At 37.1% G+C, this 24,414-nt stretch overlaps 1 protein-coding gene across 1 annotated transcript in view; it reads left to right on the top strand.

The window, feature by feature from the left end:
* LOC149080485 (uncharacterized) overlaps nucleotides 1-20,229 on the top strand; it is a 137,165-nt gene extending 116,936 nt beyond the window's left edge. The window contains exons 26-29 of the mRNA XM_089239586.1: nucleotides 3,062-3,366; nucleotides 14,309-14,580; nucleotides 14,790-14,991; nucleotides 20,014-20,229. Coding sequence (XP_089095712.1) covers nucleotides 3,062-3,366; nucleotides 14,309-14,580; nucleotides 14,790-14,991; nucleotides 20,014-20,051 — 817 coding nt within the window. The 3' untranslated portion in view covers nucleotides 20,052-20,229. The remainder of the gene's footprint in view (nucleotides 1-3,061; nucleotides 3,367-14,308; nucleotides 14,581-14,789; nucleotides 14,992-20,013) is intronic.
* The last annotated feature ends 4,185 nt before the right edge of the window (nucleotides 20,230-24,414 follow it).

The following is a 24,414-nucleotide window of genomic DNA, read 5'->3' on the forward strand; positions in this document are numbered from 1 at the left end:
TAAAAAAATTACGGTTGCGTCATCGAGGTGTATGGATAACTTCTCGCTTCATCTCATTAACGGTGATATATTTTTTAGAAAGTATCGAAATTAGCTTCTGCGGATTATAGGCAAGTATTTTTATTCAGTGTGCATATCTTGATTGAATTATAATTATATATCAATCTTTATACATACTATGCAATAATATTCGAAACAACGGTTTGATACAATAAGTCATTAAAAACATATATCAGGACTTGTACTCTTTTGAGGATTAACGGGTTTATTGCAGCGGTTCTCAATCTTTTTTGACCCACGGAGCCCTTTCCGGTACGTAATTTCTATGGCGGAGCCCCGGACGCCTATTTTTTATTTATTCATCAAAGTTTCTCTAAAAAAAAACTTATTTTTATTATTCACAAAATATTAATTATTTTTTTCAAATTTACTGGGTTTTTTATTTTCCTCGAGCCTCTGGGAGTTCACACGGAGCACCGGTTGAGAACCGCTGGTTTATTGGAATCCTCCAATATTGCCAAACTGATTGATTTGGCATGAACAGGCTGGTAGGGTTACTAGTTGGCGAGATGTCACGTTTCCCGCTCAAAGGCTTTTCTTCTTACCCTTCAGAACCGCTGCGGCCATTTTCACTCTCCTCCGCCACGTCAGTATGTGAGGGGGGACATCGATGTTCATCTCGACGTATTTTCTCTTTTGAAATCGCTTTCTTTGTTCGACTCCCCAGTATGTGTTCGGCCTAATGATATTCGGCTATAAGATGGCGTTTATTATTATTACTGTCGGGGCCGAAATAGTTTACATTATGGGAGAGCAAAGCGGCGTGAAAAAGACGATTTTATTTACTTAATATACAAGCGAGACATTCGTCGGCGTCGAACGATCAGAACGTACTGATCCATGTAAGGGAAAAGAAGACACAAGCGAAAAGAGTCATGGAACGGAAAATTTACGCCACCTGGAGGTGACCAGGGGGATTACATACGTAAATTGGTACTATTCCCAACAATTACTATACGTGAAAGTTAGAACGTGCCAGAAACAGTATTTTGAAAATTAGAGAAAAATCTATTAAAAGCATGCAAAGACGATATGTGTAGTGTTTCTAAGTGTGTGGGGCACATATGTTTTTTGGGGAAATTTGTGACATGTGAATATTATAATAATTACAACCCATTTTCCTACAGTACCCATGGCATATCAAAATAATTAATCTCTTTTAAATGGGATTTTCACATCACATAACGTAATACTTACTTTTTGTAACGGGTGCATATAGTACTATGGCAACTAATGCGTTACAGATTTCTACTGGAAATTTGCCTTCAGACCTTCAAATAGAAGTTATATCGAAAAGAAGACGACTCCTATTAAGACACAATGTCATATGTTACGATTTCAGTCTACTAGCATTTACATATGAAGAAAAAATAGCCTCATGGCCTCATCATCCAGCCATAGATCTTCAAGATAATCAGCTCATCACTGAAGAAAACGACATTCCAACTGCCATCAAAATATATACGGATAGCTCGAAAACCTCTAATGGAGCTGCTTCGGCTTTTATCGTCTTTCACAACAACGTTATCATATACGAATGGTTACAAAGGCTCCAAGATTCCAACTGTTTTCCAGGAAGAATTGTATGCTATTCATCGGGCCATTCTCCATATACTGCATCAGAACGAACCTATTCAGATTATATATATCAGACAAGTCTTTCTAGTATTCTCGCACTTAGAAATAATTTTTCTCTCACCAAACTTGTACGGCAAATCTAATTGACAAGCCCAACACTTTCATCTCATGCACCAGAGCCCATGTAGGAAATCAAGGGAATGAATTAGCAGACGCACTTGCTAAAACAGCTACTTCATCAGAAAATATGAACTCTGATGTTCCTCTTCCTTGGGCTCATGTCAAACATAAGATACTTTGTGTAGCGAAAGAAACTTGGCAGTCTAGATGGATTGATGATCAACGAGGCAGAAAAGTGTTCCAAATCATAAATAAGACCAAAATCTTCAACCAACCATGGATTAGAGAAAGGACAATCCTATATAGCGAGCATGGCCCTGTTCCGTATTACCTAGAGATTTAAAATATCTAAAAATAAATTATCTGCTTGTGGGGAAAATCGGTACACATTCCCTCACTATATTTCGTCTTACCCTAGCACTGCATCCTACCATCAGCCCCCGATTAATATAAAAAATTTCCACTTCTGGAAACATCAAGTAATAGAAACCAAAAACTGGGTGGCTGACACATCATCAAGCTTATTAACTTTTTAGAAGAAAATCTGTCGTTATTGCACAGCAAAACTGAAGATCTCTTCGAATCTGATGAAAGTAGTGAAGACCCCTCCCTGTCTTCACCATGGTTACTAGATCGATGACCAGATCAGCATCAACACCCCAAATTTAATGACTACGCTGAAATTGTAAAAATGTGTTCACGCTTTTTTTTTTCGCGGACTGTGACGTGCATTGTGCTTACCGCAGATGTTAAATTTTTGCATTTCTTGTGTGTTTTCCATATTTGCATTTCTTGTGTGTTTTCCATATTTGCATTTCTGTTGTTCCCCTTTTTTTCTTGAACTGTGACGTGCATTGTGCTTCCACAGATGCTCAATTTTTACATTATTTTTTGTGTTTACTATATATTTTCATTTTGCCCCCCCCCCCATATACTTTGAAAAAGTGTTCTCATGTTTGATCAGGTGGAGTGGATAGATTAATGGGCTAGGGGCTAGGGAGGGTGTTGCTGCTTTTCCAACAGATACCTTTCACGTTAGAAGTTCCGTAAGGAATATAACGTGAGTATTTGTCTGGTATTTCAAGTTATGACCAATGCTACAATAACGTTAGATGAAATTTTGAAAATTAATATTTTCAAGCAGAAAAAAATCATTCAGTGTGAATGAGATATTTTAAAAACCGTTCATTTTGATGTTTTTTGTTCTCGAAATAAAAATCTCGTAAAAAAAAACTCTCGAAATTCTTGAACTTTGTATGCCTTTTTATTAATTTATAGAGTGACTCAGCTCCCTTTCTTCCAGATCCTACGAAGAAACATGTATGTACATAGAACAATTTGTAAACGAAAAGTTTCCTATCTACCTCGAAAGGGTACGTAGATATTTACACAAACATCTGCCTGAGAAGTGGATGATCCAATTAGAAAACTGGATTGAGGAGGGAAGAAACTACATCATCAAACAATGTGTGAGAGGAACACTTTGCTACAATGTCATGAGAACCTACAAGAGACACGGTTTGAGAGAAACGCACCAGCTTCTTCAAACAGCAGTGGTTCAAAAAATGAGAGAATTGCGTGTTTCCAGCGATCGTCGAATAAATGAAGGTTGGTAGGAGTATTTATTGTTTTTTTTGCGAACAAAAGTTTTACAAAAAAAATTTTTTTCTCCAAGTCAAAATTTACTCATAGTTTCGAGTAAAATATCCATATGCGATATATCTAACATTTTTAACCGAAAATTTAACATGTGAAATATAAATATTAACCTTTTTATTCCACTTATGCTCTGCTTGTGATTTTCGTATAAGTACGCTCCTTTCACATGCTACGGATTCGTCCGTGCGGGCGATCTGATATACGAAAAATCCTCAGCAGGAGACAATTGCTCGCTCCTTTCACACGCTACGGATTCGTCCGTACGGCAGATAATTGCTTTCTGCTTTATTACGTTCCTTTCACACGGATTCATTCGTAGGGAGGATTGGACTACGAAAAATCCCGCACGGAGATAATTGCTTTCTACTTTGGGGCCCTTTCAAGTATTACATCAGCAAATTTTTAGCCCTTTTTGACACCCCAACTCTCGTGTCAGCAAAAGTCTGACCCCTTTCCTCCTTGTCAAGAAAATTTCGTCAGCTCTGCAGCTTACCTCCTAAAGTATATTGGTGGGATCAGAGATGTACGTGGAAAGCGGGGAGATAAGGGGGATCGTGTCTCCCCCAGACGATCAAAAATTTACTTCTTTAATGCAAAAATATTTAAAAAAAATTAAAATTTCGAAATAAAATACCTTTATATGCTATTATAACCAATTTCTGTTAATTTCAATGCTATTTGAAGGCTAAGAACTGAAAATTTATTTTTATGAAATTCATTGTGACCCACCGTCTAAGCCATATATGGTAAACCAAATGTGGCCTGCAACCTCAAACCTAATTTTTCAAAAATGAACGAAGCTGCACATTTTTTTACAGATCGCTTAAGTGACCCGTGGCACAATTCCAGAGAATTTAAGCGAACCGTGGCACATTAAAAGAAATCTTGAGTGACACGTCTCACAGTTTTAGAGCACTTAAGCGACCCCCACACAGTGCGTTTCTACATCACTCAAGTTACCTGCGGAACATTCCCAATCCCAGATTAATTAAGTGATCCACGGCATAGTTACGGATCACTTGAGTGATGCATGACACAGTTCCAGAGCACTTAAGCGGCACGAACACATCAATAGAGTCGCTCTGTAGGGGACTTATCAATAGGGAAAATGCTAGTTCGGGTGCCCACAAACTATCGAAAGCTTTTTGTTGTTTTTGGCGCACCGAGTAAGATGCCACTACCATACCCAGTAAGAGGCCCATACCCATTAACGTCTTTCCCGCCTTCCAAATCCTCTAAAATAAACAATATTTTTAATTTAGGAACCACAACGTTAGAAGCTTAAATAATACATTTAAAATAATTTCCTTCGAATCCATTTTGCTTGCTCCACTTTCTTAGTCACTGAATTTTGGTTAAATAATTCTGTATCAAATTCTGAATTTCTTTCCCCTAATTATAGCGCTTTCCGTTAGAAAGATAGAAACTCTGTAGGGGGAGGTGTGTTGCACTGGTATTTTCAATAATTCCATTCCTGAAAGTCATTGAAGCTGAATGGCGTCACCCTAACTGTTTTCCTGTAGCCATTTTTTCTATCAACATGCCTCCCTCCCCAGATTTAGGCCCCTTTCACACGCAACGATTTTGGCCATTCGAGAAAAGTGCCGGCAGCCATTTTGTCGTGGGAGGGGAGCAGGCAAAAATAAATATAATAACTAATATAATAGGTTCCATAAATATAGATAACTTCAGTGGTTTCGGCTCGGCATGATTTCTCTGTATAACCTTTGAACCCCCTTATGACCATCTTAGGGGTCGAATTTCGGAAAAAACTCTTGCTTAGTGAGTCTTTACGTCATAAAATAAAACTACTGACCAAATATCATAAATATTGCTCGGCATTATTTCTCTATATAACCTTTGAACCCCTTTAGGGGTCGAATTTTGGGAAACCCATGCTTAGTGTGGGGTCTAGGTCAATTCGTCGCGCTCAACTTGTCGCAGGACAATTCGTCGCGTTCAATTTGTCGCAGCGTCAATTCGTCGTGCTACAAACCCGTCGCGGTACAAATTGGTCGCAGGCTCATTTCGTCGCGGTACAAATTTGTCGCAGACTCATTTCGTCGTGATGTAATTCTTCGCGACAAATTTGAATTGCTTTAAAATTCATATGTTTGTTGTGATCTTATAAATGGTGTAGTTGCTTTAGGCGTAAAAAATGGAACTAATTTTTTTTTCTCATTTATTGGAAATGTTCCCCATTCCCATCTTTGTTTTAATTTTTAACAAATGAAGGAAAGTATTCATGAAAGTGATCGAGGGACATTGGAACGTACACCAAAATAATAAATTGGGATCCAATAAATTTTTAAAATTTAATTTTCACCTTATAAGCTGCATTTCTGTCGGGATTTCCATTTCTCGCAGTGAGGGGCGTTGAGGAGCTCACCCAAATAATAAATTGAGATCAAATAAATTTTTTATAAATTTAATTTCCACCGTATAAGCCGCATTTCCCACTTTTTGTCGAGATTTCCATTTCTCGCAGTGAGGGGCGTTGGGGAGCACACCAAGATAATAAATTGGGATCAAGTACATTTTGAAAATTTAGATTCCATCGTATAGGCTGCGCTTCCCGCTTTCTGTAGGCGATTTCCATTTCTTGCAGCGAGAAAAAGTTTTATTTTCAAATTATTTTTTGCAATGAGTACATTTCAACTCACTTTGTTTTATCACAACGAAATAATATTGAAACACTCCGACCATAAGCGCCAGAAACTGGGAGCTGATGCCATTTGAGCCTCCCCCCCCCCTACTCCAATAACTCATGAATTTTAATGCAATGCACCATTTCGCCTCGTGAGTACGGGTTTGAGTCCCTTATATACGGAATGAATGGCGATTTTCAGTCCCCCCCCCTCCTCAATGTTTCCTTCATGTCGGCTATTTTATGATACAGAAAAAACTCAAATAAAGAAAATTAATTATACTAGGCTAATTCATTCAATTGCATTAAAGGTTTTTCTAATTTCGGAACATGAATTATGGGGAAAAAACTTTTAAACACACACGCAAATCAACATATCATTTCCACGTTCGGTTTTGCAATATTCCATGTTTTTGCCAACAGAAAAATGTAGACCAAGCACACCAACCTTGTACCAAAACCTTGGACGCTAATGAAAACTATGTGAAAATATTCAAACAAGCCAGCCAAAGATATGCGACTGACCATCGACATAAGATTAATGGTTATATTATATCTATGCGACTGACCCATAGTCGTCTTTCTTATTGGTGATTATATGACCTTTGTGTGTCGGTGCTGATCCTGTGGGCATTATGTAAGCTTCATCGAATCGTCATTCATAAGCACTGTACATTTCTACTCTTGATCTGCGCCCAACTCCCTTCGCTTTGACAAATAGGAATCCCAACAAAATCGGGAAGTGCGGCTTATACGGTGAAAATTAAATATTAAATTTAATTGAATTATTAATTAATTAAATATTTCAGGTTCTTATGGAGATACTGTAATGGTAAATGTTGGTGACTTTCGGAGGGAGGGGGAGAAACTCTCGAGCCCATGGGGCAGATAGAAATTTGCCGTTAAAGATTGGCTCACTGTAATTTGGGGAATATCATACAAACCAAAAATTTTTCACATGATATTGAAGTTTTATCACAGCAAAAATCAGTTATTTAACATTTCAAATTTTTATAACTGAATTTTCAAATATAATTAAATTTTTATATGCAGTTAAATGTAATTGATATTGTAATTTTAATTTTGATGACCTTCCCGCATTGACAAAAAATAATTATTTTCAGTTGACTGCGTGTACACTTTTGTTCATGTTTTTTATTTCACGTGTAAGACAAAAAAAAAACCTACATACAAGCTCGCGTGGAACATGTACAGTGAAGAATGGACGGTTCGACGAATTGATTCTGCGCTGCAACATATAAATTGACGTCACGACGAATTGACATGGAGGCAAACTTGTAGAGCTACGAATTGGAGCTGCGACAAATTTGTACCGCGATGAATTGACACTGCGACAAACTTGTACCGCGACGAATTGGCACTGCGACGAATTTTTACCGCGACAAATTGAGACACGACGAGTTGAGCGCGACAAGTTGAGTGCGACGAATTAACCGGCTACGCTTAGTGAGTCTTTGCGTCATGAAATAAAACTACTGATCAAATTTCATAAATGTTGCTCCAGCGGTTTTGGCTTGGCGCGTGATTTCTCTGTATAACCCCATCATGACCCCCCTTAGAGGTCGAATTTCGAAAAACCATTTCTTAGTGGGTCTTCACTTTATGAAATGAACAAATGACCAAATTTTATATTCATAACTTCAGTGGTTTCGGCTCGGCGATGATGAATCAATGAATCAGGACATGCCATTATATATATACACAGGGTGATTCAGAAAATATGGGGAAAACTTTAAGAGGTTATAGTACACACCAATACAAACAATTGTTATCAAAGAATGCATGATCTAACATGAAACGGCCGCTCCGCAAACGTTAAAACAGGATTCCTGTTAAAATTTATCAAGAGAAAAAGAACACCATGCATGCAAATGTAAGCCACCGAGGAAGAAGAAGAAACCATATGCATCCGTTCTGGCAGTCCTTGTACGGCCTGCATAAAACCTGGAAGCAAAATAAGGTCCCGTTCCGCGCAGATGTCGATGCAAGCGCGCAAATGTTTTCCGATTGGGCAACCGACTGTGGGGAAAACGTTCTCAGTACATTCGTGCTGCCTCTGTGGTACTCCCATTTGCAGCTCCGTAAATAAAATGCATGCTGATTTTTCATTATTATTAAAGTGCGCCATTATCCCGTACGTTACAACTGTTAGAACGGTTGCACGCTGGAATAACTTCTCAAGACTAGCGTCCGAGCGTTTTATTCATTGTGACGTACGGCCTGCATAAAACCGGGAAGCAAAAAAAGGTCCCGTTCCGCGCAGATGCCGATGCAAGCGCGCAAATGTTTTCCGATTAGGCAACCGACTGTGGGGGAAAACGTTCTCAGTACATTCGTGCTGCCTCTGTGGTACTCCCATTTGCTGCTCCGTGAATAAAATGCATGCTGGTTTTTCAGTATTATTAAAGTGCGCCATTATCCCGTACGTCACAACTGTTAGAACGGTTGCACGCTGGAATAACTTCTCAAGACTAGTGTCCGAGCGTTTTATTCACTGTGACGCAGATTTGTATACGGTTTCTTCTCTTTCCCAGGTTACATTTGCATGCATGGTGTTCTTTCTTCCCGCGATAAATTTCAACAGGAATGCCGTTTTAACCAGGGTTGGGGTTTTGGACAGGACACGCGGGATAAACTGTCCAAAACTGTCTAAAACTGTCCAAAAGTGTCTGAAACTGTCTAAAACCTCCAAGTTTCAAAATGTTATGTGGAAACCTTTTGGTTTTTTTGTTTTTTTTCATGATACTAACATATTACCAAAAATTCTAGCAGAAAATAAAACTAAATCAAAAATATTTCAAAAAGGTGTCATTTGTTTTTTTTTCCTAAGTAAACTTTCACCAAATAGATGGTTTTAAGTTGGAAATCTGATAGTAAATTAATATCACATATATAACTTTAAATAAACACTGTTTTCAGTTTTTTAGTCAGTTATAAATGTTATTTCTACTTCACATCTTATTTTTCATGTATGATTATGAAGCAGGTACTGTATTTAGGACAGTGATTGCCCAAAACCCTGCCGAATCTCTCTAAACACTTTTCTTTAAAAAATATTATATTGAAGGCACCAAATACGCATAGTCACAATTATAATCATTGCGTTATTGTGAAACTCAATATAAATATTATTTTTTATTCGATAGCAATATAATGATGTGGATATATATCAATGGTGTAGTGTTCATTTGATGCAAATTGTTCTGTTTTGACTTTTCAAACTTTTTTTTAAAATTTTAAATATATAGATCTTTCTATTTTACATTCTCAATTTTTAAAAACTAATTATAAATAAAGGAAAATATATCTGAAGAAAATGAGGCAACTATGTAGCACCTACTCATGACTAACAAAACACAATTTCACAAACACTGATTACGCCTATATGATGATAAAAGACTTCAACACCCAAAGTTTTTGTTAAATTGCTGCGGTTATGAGGCTAGGAGCTAATATTTTATCGAATAAATTCAAGCTATTACAATTCTATCATTGAATACTATCAATACAATACAATTGTACAATTCATACAAGTACAATTCTATCATTCAATATGAAAAACACTGGAAGAAGGCTTATCAAAAGACTGTCTTTAACACATTGTTTTTTGTATTTTCATGTCGCCCAAGTTATGCATCAATTGAAAGAATATTTTCAAATTTTGTTATCTTAGAAATCATTTTAGCACAGATAGGGCAGCTAAATTAGTTATGTGTTATATCGAATGTTAAAAGGTGCAGCTGCGCTTGATTATTAGTGCTCGATTATTACGTAACTTTAATTTCATTCTGTAGTCATATCTATTGTTTTTTTCTGATTTCCATGCAACAACTTTTTATCCCATTCTTGTATCTTTCATGCTTTCATAAATATAATATCTAACCTCAAGACAGTTCAGTTTCAATTGTTTGATAACCTGATATCATTCATATAACCCTTTGCACATACTTTTTTGAATTTCAAAATTTTATATTTAATGTAATTTTAATATTATAATATAATTTATATAATATAAAGTTTATTATTTGATTATAGAAGTTACCTCTTCATCAAATCGCAAAGTTTTTCACTTAGTTATAAATATGAGGTTTTGGACAGATTAGGACAGTTTTGGACAGTACGATTTTATATTTTATCGTACTATCCAAAATCTTGCCAACTCTGGTAAATATTGTTTATGCCTATTCATGCCTTAAAAATACAGAAGACAACTGAATGCTATTGGGTAGCATCAGAATCACCAAACTTAGAATAGGCCTATGTATCCAACTGCTTTGTAATGCAAACTGTTGTTTCACCTATTTGCACCATAATTTTGAATGATGAATGCTAGTTACTGTCCAAGACCATGAAGAGTAATAAATACAAAATTATTTTTTTTTGAACCAGCAGAAGTTTTAATGACTACTGTACTTATTGAACCCTCAAACTAAGCAAATGAAAAACTAATAAATCAAATGGTCCACATACACCCCGTCCCCAAATAACCTTTAAAGCGATACAATTTCTGCTTTGGCAGAATCATTAATTGTAATCTCCAACATTTGTAATATTTGGCAATATATCAAGGATTCCCTGCTCAATTAAAATCAATTACATAAATTTTATTGATAGGATTTGTGGTAAAAAGTAGGACGAAACCGAGCAAGTAGGACATTTTACTGAAAAGTAGGACGAGTGGGAGCCCTGCAAATGGGTGCTTGTTGCACACCTCTAGCCAGTTTAATTTCTGACCTCACAGCAAAAAATCATGGCTCTTGATTAAAATTCTTGTACTGAAATGGGTATTCTACTACCTCTTTAATATTTGGTCTAACTTTTTGAAACACCCTGTATTGTTTTCAAATAAAAAAAACACATTCAGAAAGTGACAAAAAATTCATAAAATGAAAAATAATTTACACTCTTCGTTTCTCTCTCCAACCCTTTGCATATACTGTTTTGAATTTCAAAATTTTATTATATTTAATGTAATTAATAATATAATATAATTTATATAATATAAAGTTTAATTGATTATAGAAGTTACCTCTTTATCAAATTACAAAGTTTTTCACTTATAGTTATAAATAGGAGGTTTTGGACAGTTTAGGACAGTTTTGGACAGGAGGGTTTTTACCGTACTGTCCAAAACCTTGCCAATCCTGGTTTTAACCTTTGCGGAGCGGCCGTTTCGAAACGCGCTAGCGCGTTTTCGTTTCGTGTTAGACCATGCATTCTTTGATGACAATTGTTTGTATTTGTGTGTACTATCTTAAAGAGTTTTTCCCATCTTTTCTGAATCACCCTGTATAGATTAAAAGCCTTCATAAATGACTGTCAGAGCACCGTTCCCTAATTTTTTTATTATCTGCATGGACCTATTCGCTCTGTCTACTTGGTATTACAATATAGTGAAGATGGTATCATGGCAATGCAGTATATAATGATTTTGTATTAGCGTGAGCTTTTTTCGAGATTTCACGAGCAGGTATCTCAGAGGAAACATGAGCTAGTTTCGAATGCTTATAAGGAATAATTCGAGTATACGTATAAAGTCTTTAACACAATAGTGTTGAGAGACACGCAAAGTTTCAAGACATTTGAAGGGGTGGTGTTCGAAAAAATGTTCCTTATCTAAAAAAAAACTTATTTTTGAGAAAAAAGCATTTTAGTGAGAAAAACATTAGCATGTGTAATGTTAAATGCCTGCCACAGTTTATATTAAAATATTTAAAAAATATTTTTAGACGCAGAAATTTCATAGTATATAAAAATTGAAAAAATGGAAAATGTGTTTTTTGGAAAATTTGCGTCCACCAACCCCCTTAATTTTATCCACATTTTAAAATATTGTTTGTCTTTCCAAATGCTACTTGTAGTTAATTAGTGGTATAATGTTGGCTTAATAAAAACAATCAATAGCTAAATATAACCACCCTTGTAAGTTATTACAACTATTTTTGCTAGTCCGTCAATCTGATAAAACGTGTATTCATAATACCATAATCTCAGTACTCGGGGGGGGGGGCAACTTTCCCTTTCCTTGCGAGTGCCAATGCATCTGTACCAATTTCCTACTGATTAGAAAAGGAAACACGAAAACAGGCGAATCCTTCGGTAGCGAAAGAAATCAATAATAATAAGTTATCTCATTTCAATGTAAAAAAAACCAAAATGACTCGCCAAATTTCAGAACAAAATGCTCTATCCACTTTGAGCACACACGCACAGTGATGGTAACCTTGTCAAGCAAAATTTCCCTCGAAAATTTCCTTTTGACTAAATTTTTCCCACACATTCCGAAAATTGTCCTGTCATCTATCGGTGGAAATATGCAGTCAAGTATTTTACACTAGAAAAGCATTGTTTTGCATTTATATATTTTTTTCAAAAAAAATGCGCTCGTTGCGAGGAAAAGAAATGATCGGGCTCAGAATTGGCGATTTCTATGCCCCACATCCAATCACTACGCGGTATTTGTGAGTCAATCAGGTATATTCTACGCCAAAATAAGAAGAAACGAAATAGGATGCTGTGTTTCAAAATGTTTCAAACTTGCTAGGTAGTCTGAATGACGTTTATGGCAAACACTGCAGAGGCCTTCTATCTCTAGGTGGTGATGACCTATAGCGACTAAAGATACGAACGGGCTCTTTAAGCGATAATGTTGACGTCACAGTGCTCGGTGATGGCGGATATGTTGGCTACGCGCTTGCATTCGCTGTTGTTATACATAAGTACCGCGACTGGATAAAAATCAGTTATTTAAGTATCGACCGGATCGACTGGCCACTTTATTTAGTTTGTTTTTCATCTCCGCGCACGAAAAGTTCAGTCCGGAATGAAACACTTGCGTGTAACGAGTGGATTTTTTAAAAATTATTTTATAATCAAAGATAAAGATTTCATCATAAATTTCATTATTCGCGATAATTCCTCAGCATAACAATTTAGCTAAATTACGTAAACGTAGATTGTTTCCTGAATTACTGCGTTATAATTAGAATTGTGTTCACTCACCCTCCCGGCTTTAATTATCCCAATATATAAAGCAATTTTCTCAGTAGTCAGTTGAAGTTCTTGTTTACTGGATCGAAATTTTATTAGTCAATCACCGATTGTGATTAATTGAGGCCAACCGTTTCGAGAATTTAACCTCATATCTCATCTCATTCATATTTTTTAAAATTTTGCACTTTTTTGCAAAAACTTTTTCCGGCGAGCGAAAAAAAACTGTCAATCGCCCGTTTAAAACAGACTTTTTCTGGATATTATGTCGAAGTGAATTTTGGCAGAAAAGTCACCTGGTCTCCAACGGGAATCGAATCCAGGTCCTCTTGCCATCCGTGCACATTGAGAGCGGTCATTTGCTGAAGTTAAGAGAGGCTACTACGTAAGCCTCTACTCCAGCGCCTCTCGCCACAGTACGTGAAATAAGGAAAGCAAGCTAGCGTCTCAGCTGGTGTATATGATAGTATACTTATCCAGATCGCAAGAGGAACTGGGTTAGATTTCCGGTGGAGACCAGAAGACTTATCTTTCCGGGTTCACCTCGGCATAATATCCATCAAAAGTCTCTTTTCTTGATGTATTGGGATGCTAAAAAAACCATCTCACTCTCTCAATCGCCCATTTCTTTCGCAAGGAAACTACAGTTCGTATAATGAAATGATAGTATTTAATGTTATTGTGTATCGTAATTATGAAAAGAAATGAATTTTTCACAAACGCAACGGCATCGCAAGTGTAAAATACCATCATCCGAATCTCAGTGGGTGGTTCGCCTCAGTCAATGTATTTCTCAGTACACACGGCGCTGGTTCAAAATTTTCCTTTTCTCCATAAATTGTCATGAACTGTGCATGTAAAAATAATCTCTCGGATTATTTTTCATAAGCATTAGAAGTTGGTGCACCCCCAGGTTAGAATCCCGACACTACCGAAATCCCGAAGAAAATCCATTTTTAATACGTAGTGCTGTTTAATAAGCTGATCTGAAAAATCTGTTATGATAGTGAATCTTTGGATTTTCCCTCTCAAATGGAGGCGAAGCAAAAAACACTTATCGACGCTCAAATCATTTTTGATTTTTCTCTGTTTACTGATTTATAACGAGATTATGGCTTATTAAAACTTATTATGGAATTATCGATATTTGCACACTCATACACGTTTAAAATTGGAAATTAACAAGTACACTAAAAAGCTAAAAAAAACTGATACAAATCATATTATTTTCAGTTTTTTATTGGTTCCCTGTATACACTCAAGATGTTTGGAATTATGCGTTGAAGATTTTCGAGATGACAAAATCCCACGTTTTGGAACTGAAAAAGACGCCTTTATACCAATATTGGATAAAGAAATATCATGACATCAAAGCAGAAGCTATAGAGAAGTTCAGGCACTATTTCGAAAAAATGATGGAAATGGTGGATGATATTCTAGATAATGCTCATTCTAACGAGAATTTTCAGTTATTATCTCACTTTATTAGCCAAGTAAAGTCTAAGGTAAGTTAGAAAAGAGTTTTTACGTAAAAAAAATTAACAATTATTTTTAAACACGTACGAATGAATTTCGTAACGTGTTGATAACAAGTTGACAAATTTCATTTCACTATCATGAGGCTTGCTAATGCTGCAAATGCAGCACAAATTTGCTTCTTACTTGGAAAAATTTCGAACACATTTGCGCATTCCTATCTTTTCGAATATTTCAGGCAATAACGGAATGGAGGAAGATCAGCTCGAAAAAAAATGTACTGGAAATATCAGAAATTATTTTACCTAAAGAATGGATTAACGAAAAGTTCACAATAAAAGAGTTCAACTTGCGAGATGGTCGTGTGCGTTTGGAAATAGATAATCCCTTCAGAAACCGTCCTTGGCGTTTACTTAAAAACGCTGCCTATCTGATGATGCGTAAGATTATATTTAATATATTTAATTATCCTGAAATTTCTTTATATGTATTGTGATGTACATTTATCTTAAAAGATTGTTGGCTTTCACTGTCTTTGTCAAAGTTAGAAGATTCCATATCAAAGAGCCATACGAAGGTTTCAACAGCGAAGATGAATTCAGGAAAGAAAGAAAATTTAACTGCCTTTGCGGGAAAACTCAATTTTCTTTCTTTCCTGAATTCATCTTCACATCAGCTAGCTATTCAAATAAGTTGAAAAGAGTGACATCATCCTTGTATAAACAGCCTTGTCTACAGAAGTTATTCCTATATTCTTCGTCTACACCTGCGGTGGCCATCCTCATTGGAGACGGGAGAGTTTTATATATTAGCAATTACACTTTGTCAAGAGTGAAGCCAGCATACATTCCGTTGATCGGTATCAACGAAATCTCTTACTGGTCTGGACGTCTCTTACTGTCTACGTGACACAAATTTTCTAATTCGTATTATCTGGACACCCGAGATTTCTCAAATACGCTGTCGTCTCCACTGAAGATGTCAGATGTGGACGGAATGTATGGAAATAATCCTTCTGGACCGTAACTCTTCAGTCCGAAATAGGGTTTCCGAATTTCCGACATTTTGGAGCCATCGGGAACGGGAAATCGTATTTTCTGATAATTCGGGAAGTCACTTATTTACAGTGGAACCCCGTTTATACGACTATAATTTATAAAACGTTCTCATTTATACGACGCCCATTTTTGGCTCAATTATTCTCTATAATTTTTTATAGTGTAATATTACATTTATGCACCACGTAACATCAACTACATGACGTTTTCACTCCGACTCGAATCCCAAATTTTGGTAAAAGTGTAATTTCACTCAATTGATGTACAGTTACGTGGGCATTTTTTTGAAATGTCACTTAAATTATCGTGTATGTAGAACACTGCAATTAGACGAATACATTTAATACACCTTAGATTTTGGTTTATGACCCTTGGTAATAAATATCAAAATATGATATTAAAATTTGGTAACGATACAGTCAATAAATTTTTAGAAATCATATTTCAAACTCAAGTAAAATGTCAGAAATTTTAATTGCATTCTTGATAAAACACCTTTAACACTTTCATTCACATATTACTTGATGCAAAAACGCAACTCTAAAATGGACGTAACTTCGGTTCTAAGCGTCTTCTGAAAAAAAAACTAGGCCTAGTTTAAAATCACAAAAAATAGAGCTTTCATAAAAATGAAAAAATAAAAAATTTTCTCTTTCAAAATGAGGTTTTAAACGTAGTCGGATACCTAAATCAACTTCTATTGATTTTAATTGTTTTTCAAGGTTAGTAATTTAAAATTTCTTTGGGAGAGAATTTTCTCTAATTTTCCTACAGTTATCAAATGACATTTTAACTTTTTTTTAATTTTTCTCATTTTGAATATTCTAAATCTGTATGCCGGAGGTAAAAGGCACTATGCCCGTTTGAGATAACGCTATTAATTTGCAGTGCTTTCGTCACACTACACAAAGGTATGGGGGCAGTAAATCCCTTTTCAATAAATAACAGATATATATTAAAATTAACGAGCTCCATAGAGAGACATTACTGTACTAAAAAAAATTCTTTAAACTACTCTCCCCTGTAAAATTCCTCTTTTGGGACATGGTGCCCAGACCTACATGATACAGAAATTCAGACTGAGCAAAGAAATACACTGGCCAAAAAAACTGGTTCACCTGCCTAATATCGTGTAGGGCCTCCCGCGAGCCCGCAGAAGTGCCGTAACACGACGTGGCATGGACTCGACTAATGTCTGAAGTAGTGCTGGAGGTAATTGACACCATGAATCCTGCAGGGCTGTCCATAAATCCGTAGGAGTAAGAGGGGGTGGAGATCTCTTCTGAACAGCACGTTGCAAGGCATCCCAGATATGTTCAACAATCTTCATGTCTGGGGATTTTGGTGGCCAGCGGAAGTGTCTAAAGTCAGAAGAGTGTTCCTGGAGCCACTTTGTAGCAATTCTGGACGTGTGGGATGTCGCATTGTCCTGCTGAAATTGTCCAAGTCCGTCGGAATGCACAATGGACATCAAAGGGTGCAGGTGTTCAGACAGGATGCTTGCGTACCTGTCAGAGTCGTATCTAGACGTATCAGGGGTCCCATATCACGCCAACTGCACACGCCCCATACCATCACAGAGCCTCCACCAGCTTGAACAGTCCCCTGTTGACATGTAGGGTCCATGGATTCATGAGGTTGTCTCCATACCCGTACACGTCCATCAGCTCGAAGCAATTGGAACCGAGACTCGTCAGACCAGGCAACGTGTTTCCAGTCCTCAACAGTCCAATGTCGGTGTTGTCGGGCCCAGGCGAGGCGTAAAGCTTTGTGTCGTGCAGTCATCAAGGGTACACGAGTGGGCCTTCGGCTCCGAAAGCCCATATCGATGATGTTTCGTTGAATGATTCGCACGCTGACACTTGTTGATGGCCCAGCATTGAAATCTGCAGCAATTTGCGGAAGGGTTGCACGTCTGTCACGTTTAATGATTCTCGTCAGTCGTCCCGTTCTTGCATGATCTTTTTCCGGCCGCAGCGATGTCGTAGATTTAATTTTTTACCGGATTCCCGATATTCACGGTACACTCGTGAAAATCCAAATTTCATCGCTACCTCGGAGATGCTATGTCCCATCTCTCGTGCGCCGACTATAACACCACGTTCAAACTCACTTAAATCTCGATAACCTGCCATTGTAGCAGCAGTAACCGATCTAACAACTATGCCAGACACTTGTTGTGTTATATAGGCGTTGCTGACCGCAGCGCCGTACTCTGATTGGTTCCATATCTCTTTATTTGCATACGCATGCCTGACCAGTTTTTTTGGCTCTTCAGTTTATATATACAGTATATATCTTACCTTTTCCATAGCATTAATTCCACTATACTGATCAAATTTTACACATCCCTTTGATAAAAATAATTATTCATAAATTTTCCGCACAAAATATCAATTAGAGAATTTCTCTAGATTTTTGAAGCCTCGATTTTTTTTCATCTTGAATCATATTCACCCCTTGACTATTAGCCCCTTTTCAAAGGCATTGACTTGTTTTTCCATGCAATCACAAGTCATGGTAAAAAAAAATTGACAGTGTTGGTTTGTGACCATTAAAGACCAAGTCTAAAAGAGAGAGGTGTAGCTTTCTCCAGAATATCCCCTCAGTTGACAGACAGCACCCACCCCTCCCTCCCTCCCCTGTTTTCTTTACAAACGTTTGAGAGTTGTATACAACTCAACAAATTATTCTCACACTTGTATAATAGTGTTTTTGGTATTTAAAAAGAACCTTTGGACAATGCGTGCCACGCGTGGTCGCGCATTATCCTGTTGAAATATGGCTGTGGGCAAGCCCTGAAGGTAAGGAAGGACAACTGGCTCCAACACCTCGGAGATGTAGCGCTGGCTTTTTAAAGTACCGGCAATGCGTACTAGAGGAGTGCGAGAGTGATATCCAATACCGCCCCATACCATAATACCCGGTGCAGGACCAGTGTGGCGGTGCATAACGCAGCTGTTCAGCATCCTCTCTCCACGGTGTCTCCAGACTCGAATCCGACCATCTTGGTGTTGCAGACAGAAGCGTGACTCGTCAGTAAAGACAATTTCATTCCATTGTGCCGTCCACATCCTTCTTTCATCGCACCATTGGCGGCGGAGACGTCTGTGGTTCTGCGTCAAGGGTAGACGAAGCAATGGACGTCTTGCGGACAGACCACTCTGCTGTAAACGGCGTCGAATGGTACGCGCAGACACTGGATGATGCGGTACAGACTGAATGTGCTGTGCTATGGTTCGTGATGTGGCTGAGCGATCCGTCACTGCCATACGCACAATACGCCTGTCATCACGTGAAGTGGTGCACTGAGGTGGATGCGATCGAACACGTCGGTCCGTCGTACCCTCCTGCATCCAACGATCCCATATCCGCATTACAGTTGTTTGGTTTCGTCCAACACGACTACCGATTTCCCTGAAAGATAATCCACAATCTCGGTAGGCCACTATCCTTCCTCTGTCGAACTCGGATACTTGATCAAAAGATGATCGTTTTTTTGAAAAAACCACAAGAAAAACACAATTGCCGTACTTCCAATCGTCGAAATCTCCAAGCCTTAAATAGCGCTTTGAAGTGGCACCACATGCGCGCGTGATGTGAGTCTGCGCTGAAATTCTAATCATTTGCATATATCACCTCCGCTAATGCATGTTGTAAATTTCATATTATTTGCATGCTTCCATCAGGGTGTTGCATTTACGGTGGCCAGCAGTGTATAATCAAGTGTCCCGGAGATATTTTAGAGACCTTCAACTGTGATCAAAAGCGAATTGGATAGAATGTACTGAACTGCCCGAGCGCAATGGGGTGCTCTGCCTTTCTGTTAAACAATCCTCGATCAATCAAATTTATTTATTTATTTAATTTCAATTTCAAATTTCTGATTGCGCCTTTGCGATATGATTTTATACAACTTTCCATGATCATTTATTATCCGTTCCCGTTGCACCTTGACTTTAACTTGATTAATTTGATTCTTCTTTTTACATAATTTTTAATTTCCTTTCACTATATGTAATCTTTGACGTATCAATAAATAATGGTTTTGCCGGAGATGCCCTGGACCTCCCCCCCTGGGAAGGCCGAAGAGCTTACGTTGCTTCTTGCGACAGAGCCTGGGTGTCTCGCGGTTATGATCATTTATTTACTTACTTATATAGTATTAACATTCATGGCACATGATCTGAAAATTTTGAAATTTATTGCATAAGAAGTGTGAATAATTAATGAAAATTCTGTCCTTCTGCATTCGAAATTATTATCTGAGTAAGTCAACTATTTCACACGAATGTTTTATTTTGCATGCTGATTTTGCACTTCTTGATACTATACTAAAACTTGATAAATCAATTGAATACCTAAGTATCATTGACATTCTTTCGTTTTTTATTTTCGTTACAGGAAAACTGACACGGTCTGAAATCAAAGACTATTCATAAAAACTATTCTATCAAAATCCTTAGAAACTTCCCGGTATTGTGTTCAAATCTTTCTGGATTTCGTCTTATTTATGAAACTATTTGGTATCCTGCCACATGCTTCTTATTTAATGGTTGTAAAAACTGTATAACTAAGTTTATACTTAATAAATTCTGCTGTCTCTTGCAAAAAAAAAAATTCTAATTTTTTTGGTGTATTTGACTCTTTTTAAAAACTTTCGGAACTCGAAACCAAGTTTAAAAAAAGTTTTTTTGTGTGTAGCAAAATTATATTTTCATAAGATATGAACGTTGGAAAGTTCCAAATGGGTAAAAATTCGGTATTTTTTGTCAAACTCCGTATGAAATGTATTATACCGTTGCTTGCTTTTCATTTTCCACCCCATTCATTTTACCACCCCATGGTTCTCCTGTGCAATTGCAATAATTAGACGAATATACACTCTAAATTAGAATATCTAGGAAGGAAAGCTACCATTCTCAAGTTAAAGATACATCCGAAAATTATTAGTCATAAAACATTGAAGAAGTAAAAACTGAATTATCAAATATTTATAATGTACCCAATATCCAACGCTTAAAATAAGTAATCCTTTGCACGTCCCACTCTAATGTCCTGGAGGCAGGGCCATTACATTCAGTAGCCACAGATCATACGTCAGGATGTTTGATGGGTTTTAAGGCCAGTATTTTTTACGAGCCCTTCTGAATTTATCCTGTACTGTATAAAACAAAAGTATCAAAATTCATATCGGGAGTTCAGGTATGAGCCAGGTTTGTCTCCTTCCCTTTAATAACTGCAATGAATGGAACTTCAGGAATAACCGTTCACTAACTATAACTTCTTCCGTTCATAATCCCCACAGACTACAGTCTCCACAGGTCAAAATCACGACAAATCAAAATCCCGACACTGTCGAATTCAAGAATCTAATTCCACCATATGAGCCGTACTTCGCTCTTTCTGTAGGGATTTTCATTTCTCGCTGCGAGGGGAGTTGGGGCACAGATAAGAATAATATAAATTGCGACAAAATAAAATGCCAAATTTTAATTTCGCTGTATAAGCTGCAATTCGCGCTTTCTGTAGGGATTTTCATTTCTCGGTGCGAGGGGTTTGGGGCGACGATAAGTATAATAAATTATTGCCAAAATAATTTTCAAATTTTAATTTCGCCGTATGAGACGCACTTCGCTCTTTATATAGGAATTTTCATTTCTCGATGCGAGGGGCGTTGGGGCACCGATAAGTATTATAAACTGCCACCAAATAAAATTTCAAATTTTAATTTCACCGTATGAGCCGCAATTTGCGCTTTCTGTAGGAATTTTCTTTTTCGCTACGAGGGGCGTTGGGGCGACAATAAGAATAATAAATTGCGACCAAATAAATTTTGAAATTTTTATTTCGCCGTATGAGTTGCAATTCGCTATTTCCATAGTGATTTTCATTTCTCGCTGCGAGGGGAGTTGGGACACCGAAAAGAATAATAAATTGCGATCAAATAAATTTTGAAATTTTAATTTCGCCGTATAAGCCGCAATTCACTCTTTCTGTAGGGATTTTCATTTCTCGCTGCGAGGGGCGTTGGGGCACCGATAAGTATAATAAATAGCGACCAAATAAATTCTTAAATTTGAATTTCGCCGTATAAGCCGCAATTCGCACTTTCTGTAGGGATTTTCATTTCTCGATGCGAGGGGCGTTGGGGCACCGATAAGAATAATAAATTATTGCCAAAAAATTTTTGAAATTTTTATTTCACTGTATAAGCTGCACTTCGCGCTTTTTGTAGGAATTTCAATTTCTCACTGCGAAGGGCGTTGGGGCGAGGGCAAGAATAATAAATTATTGCCAAAAATTTTTTAAAATTTTAATTTCGCCGTATAAGCCGCAATTCACTCTTTCTGTAGGGATTTTCATTTCCTAAAGGAGGGACGTTGGGGCACCAACAAGAATAATAAATTGCGATGAAACAAATTTTGAAATTTTAATTTCACCGTATAAGCCGCAATTCGCACTTCCTGTAGGGATGTTCATTTCTCGCTCCGAAGGGCGTTATTGCGATGATAAGAATAATAAATTGCGACCAAATGAAATTTCAAATTTTAATTTCACCGTATGAACCGCACTTCGCTCTTTATATAGGGATTTTTATTTCTTGATGCGAGGGGCCTTGGGGCACCGATAAGAATAGTAATTTGTGATGAAATAAATTCTTAAATTTTAATATCACCGTATAAGCCGCAATTCACGCTTTCTGTAGGAATTTCTATTTCTCGCTGCGATGTGCGTTGGGGTGACGATAAAAATAATAAATTGCTATCAAATAAAATTTGAAATTTTAATTTCGCCGTATAAGCCGTAATTCGCGCTTTCTGTAGGGATTTTCATTTCTCGCTACGAGGGGCGTTGGGGCGACAATAAGAATAATAAATTGCGACCAAATAAAATTTCAAAGTTTAATTTCATAGTATGAGTCGCAATTCGCTCTTTCTGTAGGGATTTTTATTTCTCGCTGCGAAGGGTGTTGGGGAACTGATTAAAATAATAATTTGCGAACAATTGAATTTTGAAATTTCAATTTTCTCGTATAAGCCGCAATTTGCGCTTTCTGTAGGAATTTTCATTTTTTGCTGCGAGGGGCGGTGGGGTGACGATAAGAATAATAAATTGCGATCAAATAAATTTTGAAATTTTAATTTCGCCGTATAAGCCGCAATTTGCGCTTTGTGTAGGAATGTTCATTTCTCGCTGCGAGTGGTGTTGGGATTTCTGTCTGTATATTTTTTTATTTGTTGCATATTTCCTTTTTATCAAAAAGCATGAAATATGCAAAAATTAAAAAAAATATGCAGACAGAAATCCGAGCCTGATGACTTTTCTTTTTTGACTTATTCTGTCCACCACGAGCAGCGTAATATATCTAGAATCTTGGAGGTATACGACTCTACAGGGTGATTCCGAAAAGATGTTAAAAACTTTAAGAGGTGATAGTACACACGGTAGCGAGTCAAAGTCGGACGGGACATATGCGGACAAACAGGTAAATAGGGTCAAAATCGGACAATTTTTTCCTCTCCCTGGATATTGGCGCTGTATCCCCCATTTGTTTCCCCAACCTGTTAAATGGCGACAAAATAAATACAACAAGAAGCCGGGTCAAAATCGGACAAATTTTGCCGAGATGACGATGTTTTCGGTTTAACCCTAATTTTTCCACCAAGCTGCTATGTGGCGATTTTCGCTTTGATGGACATTATAAAGACATGTATTTGATGCATAAGAAGCTTTTGATGAAATTTGAACAATGAAAGACGTGAATCGTCTACCAGTCACCAGAACAAGTTTAAAAAACACGCCTTCTTTGAACCACTGACAAGTGATGGATTGCTACACGTAAAAAAAAGTCCGACATAACCACAACACTATAATAATATATTGCTTCAGTACAACTATTGTTGTTATTATCATTATTATACCGAGCTCGGCGCGGAGGTGATCATAAGTCCTTATTTCGAGGGATTTCTATCCTGTAAAGAGTCTCTACAACTAATCTCGCCCGAGTATTATCAGCCCAGTGCGTGGACCCAACTACGGCATTGTCAAACAAAAGGGAGTTGATTGTTTCATAAGAGGAAAAATTAGTATAATCATACATAAATTAATGAGCACTTATACGATCATATACATAAACGATATGGATTGATCGTAAATACAAGATATATCGTAGGAAAAGAAAAATAACTACATCAACTGAACTAAATTTAATCAATAAAAATCATGGCAACTCACAGATGCCACACATGGATAGAAATATGATAATATAGAAAACGTGAACTAGTTCTTCAGAAACATTAAAAAAAGATTTTATTTCAATGAAGTGATCTAAAACTATGCACTTATTTCGATTACAGTCAATCCCGTTTATAACGTTCTCGCTTATAGTGTTCCCACTTAGTACGACTTATTTCTGTGGTCTCAATTCTAAGTACAGTGGATCCCGCTTATAACATTTTTCAAAAATTCTGTCACAAAAACGTTGTGACGTTAAGCGGAGAAATGCTTTAAATGGGAAATCTCATAGTGTGAATTGGTGAGTTGGGAACATCAGAATAAGTCGTACTAAGCGAGAAAACGGAAGGCAGGATCGACTGTAATTCTCATTAAGATTTCCTATTTAAAGCGGTTCTCGCTCACAACGTTTTCCATGACAGTTTTTTAGAAAACGTTATAAGAGCGGGAACCACTGTATTATTTAATATTTATGCATTTGCATATAATAGGTGGTCTATTAAAAAAATCTTTGAGTTGAGCATAATGAATCGAAATGATAGATACCATGCGATATTCATGCTTAAT

Source organism: Pholcus phalangioides, unplaced genomic scaffold (assembly GCF_987345545.1).
Source record: "Pholcus phalangioides strain wild (caught in Gottingen) unplaced genomic scaffold, Ppha-v1.0 ptg000011l_1, whole genome shotgun sequence".
Classification (NCBI taxonomy): Eukaryota; Metazoa; Arthropoda; class Arachnida; order Araneae; family Pholcidae; genus Pholcus; species Pholcus phalangioides.